Below are 11,010 nucleotides of genomic sequence, written 5' to 3' on the forward strand. Positions count from 1 at the left end.
AGAAATGAAGAAGGGTCTGGGCCCGAAACGTCAGCCTTCCTGCTCCTCTGATGCTGCTTGGCCTGCTGTGTTCATCCAGCTCTGCACCTTCTTATCTGAGAAAGAACATAGGTCGGGCTTAAATCAGCCGAGGAGCATGACAACATGGAAGCCCTGTCATCTGCATCATGTAGACTCCGCGTCCTGTCCAGCAGCCAGCCAAGTAAATGTAATTTTAACATGGAAGCCAATGATAAAACATCATCGTTATGCAGTTTATTATTTCTGAAGAAGGGTCCCAACCCGAAACATCAGCTTTCCTGCTCCTCTGATGCTGCCTGGCCTGCTGTGTTCATCCAGTTCCACATTGTGTCATCATTATGCAGTTACTTTTCTTTAAAATGTATTACCATAAGGCTCAATATTTCAGCAACATCAACAACATTATTTGGATAAAGATCGAGTGTGGGATTAGATTTAGGGTTTACTCTGTTTCTGTCTCCATGGATTTTGCCAGACCTGCTGGGTTTCTCCAGCACTTTCTGCTTTTCTTTGAGATCTTCAGCAATATTTTCTATTACACACATAGTTCATGTAATTATAGAAAATTAAATCCACAGGGTAAGATGAGACTCTGGGAACCAACCTGATGAATCAAGTTGATGATGATTATTTTTGTTTTCATTTGAAAAACGGACATGAATTCATTAATTATTCTACAGCCATTATTACGATGCAACACTAATTGAAGCATCTGTCAACTGAAGGATAAATAGACCAATTGATAAATTCCCATCCTAAAACATCATGACTTAACGTCAATCTAACTTTACAAGGAATCAGTTTTCTCTTCCTCACCTCCTTTTAAATTTGCAATGTGTTACATTATCACATGTTTGGCATGGCAATGTTTTAGTGTAACACACATTTGGATTCTAAGTTTCCAAACGCTCCATCAATATTTTTTCCTATCATCTAGCTATTGTGACCTGTAATTTTTGCATTAATCTCCCAGAGTAAACAGATGCTTCCATATTGTGCCCTTCACGTTATGTTGTATCGTCGGCTGCTTTCCTTTCACTATTTTTATCCCTTTCTTACTGGAGAGACAGATTTTTCTTTCAGGCAGTTACCTTTAGATGTCAAGATATAAACTGACCATTACTGCCTCAAAAATCTCTTCAGATATAGGGGTCAATTTATATGCAGAGTTTAAAAGTGAAGCAAGTGTGGGTGGTCACAATTTTAAAACATTTACTTCCGATACAAACACTCGACATGATTTAACTCCAACATACCTTTGCAACACAGGCCATAGTGCCTTCCAAGATGTATTTTGCCAGGTTATAAGGTAATCTAAGTAAACATATATGTGTGGGGAGAAAAACTGAGCTGAATACTAATCCACGTATAGCATGTCATGAATGAAAAGGAAGTTGACTTATACATCGAATATGTACAAAAATGTAATTTTTGGGGACTGAAATATAGCGTCATCTCACATATACCATCATTTACAGGAATTAGAATGTGATTGACACGTCGTATTTAGTGCCATAAGACCATAAGTCATAGGAGCAGAAATTAGGCCATTCGGTCCATCAAATCTGCTCCACCATTCAATCATGGCTGATAAGTTCCTCAACCCTATTCTCCTGCTTTCTCCCCATAACCCTTGATCCCCTTGATAATCAAGAACCTATCTATCTCAGTCTTAAACGTACTCAATGATCTGGGCTCCACAGCCTTCTGTGGCAGTGAATTCCATAGATTCACCACTCTCTTGCTGAAGAAGTTTCTCCTTATCTCCGATCTAAAAGGTCTTTCCTTTACTCTAAGGCTGTGCCCTCGGGTCCTAATCTCTCCTACCAATGGAAGCATCTTCCCAACATCCACTCTGCCCTTCCTTGGTTGCTTTGAAAAGAAGCTGATGGGCCTTCTTTAACCTCTACAGTTCTTGGAGTGACTGCTCTAATAATAATGTTGTGTAGATTAAGGAAAACAGTGACACAAGCAACAAGAATTTTAATTTATCTAGTATCTTTTAATATGAAACAATTTCAAGATGCTTCAGAGTCAAAGGACATTTTGATGCAAATTTGGTCAGAGGTTAGTTTTAATAATGTAAGGATTGGGGCCAGGCTTAGGCCATATGGACCCTCAAGCAGATAAACTGGAGGTTACAAACATAATAAAAGAAGAAAACACAAGGCACTCTACTTGACTGCACGTATCTCCTACCTCCTTCCTGAAACTTTGATCAGCAGCTCTCGATCTTCCAAGATATCACAGGGCTCTTCTGATCACAGCTTTCCTACCCAAGCCTGACTGCTAATAGAACTCCATCCCCCAGCAAAGCAGCTAACCTGTTAAGGTCCACTTCAATGGGAATTTCACCTATGCTTTGAATTACAGGAATGGTTCTCCTGCCCTTTGCAGAAGTGGTGCTGGAGGTTTTTAAAACTAGCAAGACTACGTTGGCTTCTAAAATTTATTCAAAGCTGCTGGGAAACATATAATTTAATAACAAACTAGAAATAATTAAAAACTCTAAATCTTACACTGACCAGAAGAATGAGAAAAGATGAGAAATCATTCCGGGATGAAATGTAGAGAGAAATATAATTTTAAGTTGAGTGACACCATTTCTTCTTTAATTGTATTATTCTAACACTTAATATTTCAGCAATACAACATCATTACTGAGAAAAAGATTGCTGAGTTACTTAGAAAGGAAAATTAAAAGATGAATTGTTATGAGCCGGAAGTGCAAGAACAATGTCAAAATGTAGTGGAACACTTGGTGATTAATTCTCTGGTCCATTATAGAAAATTACTTAGTTAAGGTAATTCATATGAAAGATGTGGTTCCACAGAACAGAATGAAACTCCTGGGATTTTGTGGGGGAGGGGTGGGGACAGTAATCTGGTAAATCAAATTAACCACTTATTAAAAATCTGTGGATGCTGGAAATCTGAAACAAAAACAGAAATTGCTGGAGAAACACAGCAGGTCTGGCAGCATCTGTAGAGAGAAAAACAGTTAATGTTTCAAGTCCAGTGATCCCTCATTAAACAGATGCTGCCTGACCTGACCATGCTTATTACTTTTCAATCAGAAGGACAAAATGAACCTGAATTCATGAATTGCTCTACAGCCATTGTTGTGGTGTGACAGCTCTAAACTACTTGCAAACTCCAATGACAAATATACACAAACTAATTTGAATTTTGGCCTTTGTCCTGAAACATCATGACTAGTCTCCCCCATTTCCATTTGCCAAATTTCCAATGTACCAAATATTCCCATATTTGGCACAGCAGTACTTTAATTTGCATTGATCTGGGAACAGCTGATCTACATGCATACAAGGCTCCAAACCAAATTTCTACGGTCACCTAGCTGGTTTGACCACCATTTATTCTGGAATTTTAAGCTAAAGTTAACAGGTCTCAATAGAATTCTCTTCACAATGTTTTGCATCCTCATTTTGTTTTCAAGCACAATTTTCTCCCTTCTTCCTTCTTGTAAAAGCCCTCTTGAGGCTTTTAGAATATGAGGTTTAAGGTCTGACACCAATCATATTCTCACTCAGTGCCCACACATGAGCAGTCTTTCCAGACTCATTCACTGGGTAAACGTCAGCAGCAAAAGCTTGTATGATTTTTAGCCAAAGTTTACTAAGACCATATAGTAACTCCAATGCTCATTTTGGATTTGATCAGCCAAAATTTTAAGTATCCTGGACCTATTGTACCTATGTGTCGCAGCACTGACCTGAATATTGACTTTACTCAATAGCATTTGGGGAGCTCCTTGTTTTCAGTTGAAACGTAAACCACTCAAGCTAATATTCTCTGATCTGTCCTTTATAAACTCTCTTTTAATTTGTTATCATTTGTTTGAGTGTCTTTGTCTGGTTACTCCGCAGCAGTATCCATGACCATGCCAATTCACATTGCTTCCTGAAGATACTACAAGGGCAGCTGAAAGAAACACTGTATAATTGGCCAGATGGCAATCACAAGAATCAGGAGCTGACCAAGAAATGGGAGAAAACCTTCCTAGAAAATCAGTGCACCTACATCAATGGTAAAGTTCTCCTCAGTAAAGTCATGTATCTATCCTAAGTAGGATCAAACCTAGCAGATACCATACAGTGGTGGTTCTGACATCATGCTAGTAACAAACATTCTTACTACTTGCACTGATAGTAGGAACTGCTGATGCTGGAGAATCTGAAATAACAAACTGTAGAGCTGGATGAACACAGCACAATTTCTGAAGAAGGGTCCAGACCTGAAACGTCAGCTTTCCTGCTCCTCTGATGCTGCTTGGCCTGCTGTGTTCATCCAGCTCTACACTTTGTTATCTCTTACTACTTTCACTGCTCAATTTGACTAGTCTAGGTATGTGCATAGTACAAAGGAATAGATAATTCGAAGGATTACCCATGTAAAGCACTTTGTTTGCAGTAACCTAATAGTAGTAGCAATCAACAATACTGGAGACAATTCAAATCCTCTTGAATTGCATAATTAGCACAAATGAAATTAAACATTGGTGACTCTTTCAAACAGAAGTGTAATATGACTTGTTAAATTGAATGTTTAAGAATATGGCAATGTTTAACAGAGCAAACCTATGGATTGTTATGTGGTCCTTTTTATATGGGTAAAATGAATACCCAATAATAGATTAGAATAGAAGAGTTGTATGTCTGTGTTCATATATCATGTTCAGATGTATTAGTATTGAAATAATTATTAGTGGAACACAACTTAAATTTTCATATGACATTATTTTGGTGGAGGTGTTAACATGACAGTCTAACCTGTCAATTACTATTGCTATTAAGCTTTACGCCTACAAACATATCTTAAGCTGTTATTCCAAATTGGTACCAATTACACCTTTGGCTCCTGTAAGGAACAATATTGTGTAAACCACATCTGAAAAATACAGGCACAGAATGTAAGATAAATGTAGTGAAACAAGAAAGAATGAAAGAGACATTTCTGAGAAGAATAAGTGATGCTTAGATGACATAGATGAAAAGAAACGTCATGGAGAAGGAGTTTACATTGGCTAGTAACTATAGAAAGAATTCTCACGTTTGACTAATTTCCAATGTTATCAACAACTGGAATTTTATTGTAAAATTTAGACTTCTTGGCTTGATAAACTATTTACCAGTATAAGATACTTCCCAAAAGTCTATTTAGACATAGGTTATAAAAAGAAAGTTAGGGTTAGACGATTGGAATATTTTTTTCACAAAGAATGGACTGCAATAACTTTATCTTCAAAGCAAGGAACTTGCATTAATATACAACTTTCACATGACCTCAGTGCATTCCAAAGTGCTTTACAATAAATGGATTACTTTTGAACTGCAATCATCATCCTGTGGGAAAAATTGGAACACAGCTAGATTCAACAATAGTGACTACATGAATGACAGGTATTTTTGGTTTACTGAATTTGTATTTATTGAAATAAGAATAAGACCATAAGACACAGGAGCAGAAGTTAGGCCACTTGGCCCATCGTGTCTGCTCTGTCATTCAATCATTGTTGATAAGTTTCTCAACCCCATTCTCGCGCCTTCTCACTGTAACATTTGATCCCCTTAACAGTCAAGAATCTATCTGCTTCTGTCTTCAATATATGCAATGACCTGGCCTCCACAGCCTTCTGTGGCAATGGATTCCATAGATTCACCACTCTCTGGCTGAAGAAGTTCTCCTCATCTCTGTTTTAAAGGGTCTTCCCTTTACTCTAAGGCTGCTCCCTCGTGTTCTAGTCTCTTCTACTAATGGAAACATCTCCCAACAGGCCCTATCTAGGCCTTTCAGTATTCTGTAAGTTTCAATTAGATTCCCCGCCACCCCCCCGCCCCAATACTTCTAAACTCCATCGAGTATAGACCCAGTGTCCTCAAACATTCCTCATATGTTAAGCCTTTCATTCCTGGGATCATTCTCATGAACATCCTCTGGACTGGCTCCAGGGCCAGTACATTCTTCCTAAGATATGAGACCCAGAATTGCTCACAATATTCTAAATGTGGTCTGACGACAGCCTTATAAAGCCTCGGAAGTACATCCCTGCTTTTATATTCTAGTCCTTTCAAAATAAATCCCAACATTGTATTTGCCTTCCTAACTACCAACTCAACCTGCAAGTTAACTTTAAGAGAATCCTGGACTAGGACTCCCAAATCCCTTTGCACTTCAGATTTCTGAATTTTCTTCCCATTTAGAAAATAGTCTTTGCCTCTATTCTTCCTACCAAAATGCATGACCTCACATTTCCCGCTTTGTATTCGTCTGCCACTTCTTTGTCCACTCTCCTAACCTGTTCGAATCCTCCTGCAGTTTCCCCATCTCCTCAATACTATCTGTCCCTCTACCTATCTTTGTATCATCTGCAAACTTAGTTAGAAAGCCCTCAGCTCCTTCATCTAGATCATTAATGTATAAAGTTGGCTCCACCACAAGCTGTTCCAAAAAGCCATCTCATAGACATTCCACAAATTCCTGTTCTTGCAATCCATTACCAACCTGCTCTTCCAGTCCATCTGTATTCTGAAATCCTCCACGATCACAGTAACCTTGCCTTTTTTACATGCCTTTTCTATCTCCTAGTGTATCTTATGCCCCACATCTCAACTACTGTTTGGAGGCCTGTACTAACTCCCATTATGGCTTTTTAACCTTTGCAGTTTCTCAATTCTATCCACTTAATTCTACATCTGATCCTACATCGTTTCTTGCCATTATACTAATAAGGCAACCCCACCCCCTCTGCCCACCTGCCTGTCTTTTCGATAGGTTGTGTATCGTTGGATATTTAGCTCCTAGTCCTGATCTCCATGATGCCCACCACATCATACCTGCCAATTTCAATCTGTGCCACAAGCTCATTTACCTTGTTTCGTATACTGCATGCTTTCAGATATAGCACCTTCAGTCCTGTATTTATTGTCCCTCTTCTCATTGTCATCTCTTTATCCAATGTGCTTGTAGTTAGATTTCTAACCCTTTCCAAACACTTTGTCCTATTTTGTCTTCTAGAGACTTTAATAACCTCTCCTGAGTTCTCCTTTCTTTTCACTTTTTTCATACTTTTTGATGCAGTTGAATCCACCCCCACAGATGTTAATCTACTGCTTTGTTCCCCATTGGCCATTACGCTTCTTAGAGTTTTACCCTTCCCTTTCACTTTCTATTTTAAAGTCCTGTTGACTGGTCGTTTGGGTATACATTTCAATTTTTTAAATGAGATTTTGTGACCAAGCCGGGTTGGCAGAGGTGCTCAAAACAGTGGCATGGGCTTCAGAAGAAAAATCAGCTGAGGTTAATACATCCAATCACAAACCAGTAGTTCAGCTTCAAAATGTAATTTCACAGGTATCGGGTGATTGCATGAAACGTCAGAAATGAATTAAATACTGTAATGAAGCAATCGGCTGTCATTCATGCATGGGTTACCAAAGGACAGCTGATGCCCATAGCCCTGTTGCATAGAGGAGAGAAATAAATTAGCAAGTTAGAAAGTCACTCCAATGAATTAACTGATGTATGATCCTTCCCCCTAAATCACAGATACCATTGGCCTGCACCGGGTGGAAAACGTGAGTCATACAGAAGGTGCAGTTAGCCTTCACCTGTACAGTCCACCATTCAACAGCTGTCATTGTTTTGATGAAAGAACAGGCCACAAGAACCAAGTTAACATGACATTCTGGAGCAGATTTGGTGAACGAACACCTTTTGTAAGTGTTGAAGAACATTGGATTAAGTGTTGACAAAATAAAGCCACAGTATTTATTGATATATGGTGTTTAAAGTTTGCTGCACCCTGGCACTTGGGCAGTAGAGATCTTCAATACTGTAACACGGCAGTTGCAGTTGTGGCTTTAGTCTGTCATGCATCTGTCCTGTTGTTTAGAAACATAATATAACCAGTACATCAATATCTCCCTGGTGACCCAGTGGATTAATACATTTACCCAGTGTGAGACTGAAGTGGGTAGAATAAAGAGGTTCCTAAGATAAATACTTAGATCATTATACCACAGCTTTGGTTATGTATATGTCCCACAGTTGCCCTCAACACCTCAGGTTTAAGAGAGGAGGGTTTGATCACTCCCAACTCTTATCCATGGGTCTTACTTGAAAGTGAAGGTGTGCGGAGATGGCAGATTAAGGCATAGCTTTGATGTCCCTGAAGCCTTCAAGTCTGACGTTCACTATTTAAGCCATTTTGATAAACTGTTAGAACACCTGCACTCGTGAAACTATACTCCTGCAAGAGTGTACACATTCAGGAAAGGAAGGGTAGTATTTGAAGCATAAGGGTTTTTTTCACAAAAAATATAGCCTAACTGTCAGTGTCTTGTTTTCTGAAACTGGGTGGGAGGTTTAGAACTGTCCGCTTTCTTTTGACTGTTCTTTGACTTTTTTCTCCATCACTGAACCTTTGTGGCCTGACTTTTGTTTAGCAGCTCCCTGAAAGGCAAAGCAAAAAGCAGGCCATCAGTACATGAGAATCCTGATTAAAAATACACCTCCTGGAGAAACTGTGTCACACTTCAATGATTCTCCCTTGTACAATACAATGGCTTTAACTGCCACAGTGCATTATTACTTTATATGATAGTGCACTGACCCTTCATGATTCTGTGCATTGTTAATTTATGCCACAAGACATTGGTAGGTACTCTCCTTGCCAGTCTGTTCATAATTAATTCCATTCTGCAGTTGGCCACATTCAACTATTTATGAATTCAGTACATTGATGTTTCTCCTACTTGAATCCCAGGCAGCCATATCTGAACTAGATATCATTAGGATACATTATGAAGGTGTTGCCTTTCACGATGTTAGCAAATTTTTGAAAACACTATCAGACAATCACTTACATTTATTTACATGTAGAACATATGTTTCATTAATGTGGAATCTGAGTTTCTTGTTCCTGCAGTCTGTAGCAGGACCCAGGATAGTAATGGCCACAGGAGAACTGCTTGGGTGCTGCTGACCTTTGATAGCTGGCACATGTAGTGTTGCGCAGTTGCAGGGATGGACGCAACTCTTTGACTTCAGTATAGTTAGGAGGTGTCATAATAAAACCAGGAGGAACGTAACCATTGTTTGCATGCAGTACAGCAGGAAGAAGTATAGGTGCACAACGTGGAGCACTACTTGACTGTATCCCACCTATTAGGCAGGAGTCTTGCTTGATTATAGAACACAGCAGTGTTAGCAATATAGGCCACAAGGCATTTTCTTTTGCATACTGAAAGGATTGTGTTAGAACTACAATATTGTGAGTTATTGCTGGTCTATTACAAATCCTGAGGGAGGGAGGGATACAGTCGCATGGAACATTTAATGTGCAAAGCATACATTTGGTTCATTGTAGAGTTGCAGTGAAGCTGAAAATTACAATGGCACAGTGAGTACAACCGGTGTGGCCGAACAAAAGCACAGCTGTAGGTTGAAAGGAGAAATTGTGCTTGAATATATGAGTGACAGAATGTTTCTCTTACTCAAAGGAAGCCTCAGTCTCTAAAGAAAACAACTGAACCAGATGATTGACCAAAGAAACCCAAGAAATGTAATATCCATTCCCACTGTGACAACAAAGACCTTGACAGAGTCTGAAGAACACTTTTTTTTTGGTGAATTAACTTCTCAATGAGGATTCCTCTTCTTTAAATGAACACTGAGACATCAGATTATATTTTTGCATGATTTTTAAGCATAAAAAGAAGTTTGAAAATCTCACTGCATTTTACCATTGATCCAAGAGCTTTCTTTGCACTTTCCTTTCACATGAGTTCTTTCTTATTCCTCTGTCTGCTGGTTTTGAACTGCTTCCCTGAACAAGTGAAAAGATTGTAAGTTTAATCTGGGTGAATTCACGATGCTGTGTGCCAGATGCAAACGACCATGCAACCTCCTTTTTATTTGCAGACCACAGGTCCTCTAGGACTCCCCACTAAACCATCTGGAGCGAGCAGTGATAGTTCTTATTCCAGATTATAGGTTCAATATTATTGTTCGAGATAATAATGGTGAGTGCTCCTCCATCTGTCATCAGATTCCAACCATCCCTTTCACCAATTCCTAAGAGAGGCTAAGAAACAAAGTACTATGGCTAATTCAGGGGTGTCCTTTTATACATTACTGTCCAATGCTTCATGGGCATTCAGGTTCTCTAAAAGGGCGCTAATCCACAAATTACTTTCTAGACTCTGTTTTACCTTCTAATCCATGTGATCATCTTATTGTTAACAATTCTATCTTGCATCTGTCTGAATGGTTATAAGGAATCAGTCATGCTGATATGATGTTTTCCTGTGTCTGATTTCAGCAGAGTCAATTGTCCATTAAAAATAAACAAACTAAAACAGTGGACAAAGAGTGTTCTTTCAACATGTCAAACATTACTAATACCACAAACAATTTCTAGAATAAAGAGATAATTTGATATCCTATTATAAAGCTTTACAAAGTTAATCTTGATTTTCATTAGAACAATATTGTTTATTGAAAGTGAATGAAAACATTTATAACTTTTGTCAGACTTTGTAAGTGCTTTTGTTGTGCAATCCATGTTTCTACAACCCTGCCACAAATGAGGCACAGCTATGGGCATATGGTAACTATCCAATTAGTCACAAGAGCTGGCACAGGTACAATAGGTTGAAGGCTCTTGTGCTGTAAATACTTATGATGTTGCTTGCTTAGGAGCTTAATGATCAATTGTCAACATAATTCAAGGAAGGTTTTTTGCTAACTTTCAGAGGGTATTTTAGTATTACAATAAAACAAAGAAAAAGAACAAAGAACATTACAGCACAGGAACAGGCCCTTCGGCCCTCCAAGCCTGCGTCGACATGCTGCCCGTCACAACTAAAACCCCCTACCCTTCCGGGGACCATAATCCCTCTCTTCCCATCCTATTCATCCTTTTGTCAAAATGCCCTTTAAAAGTCACAGAAGTATCTGCTTTCA

General features: G+C 38.8%; 1 protein-coding gene across 1 annotated transcript in view; it reads left to right on the forward strand.

Annotated features, from left to right (window-relative positions):
- LOC109911359 (cysteine dioxygenase, type I) overlaps positions 1-10,408 on the forward strand; it is a 32,569-nt gene extending 22,161 nt beyond the window's left edge. The window contains exons 2-4 of the mRNA XM_048613893.1: positions 3,888-4,072; positions 7,591-7,760; positions 9,546-10,408. Of these exons, the coding sequence (XP_048469850.1) occupies positions 3,888-4,072; positions 7,591-7,760; positions 9,546-9,575 (385 nt within the window). The 3' untranslated portion in view covers positions 9,576-10,408. The remainder of the gene's footprint in view (positions 1-3,887; positions 4,073-7,590; positions 7,761-9,545) is intronic.
- The last annotated feature ends 602 nt before the right edge of the window (positions 10,409-11,010 follow it).

This window comes from Rhincodon typus, chromosome 29 (genome assembly GCF_021869965.1).
Source record: "Rhincodon typus isolate 14 chromosome 29, sRhiTyp1.1, whole genome shotgun sequence".
NCBI lineage: Eukaryota > Metazoa > Chordata > Chondrichthyes > Orectolobiformes > Rhincodontidae > Rhincodon > Rhincodon typus.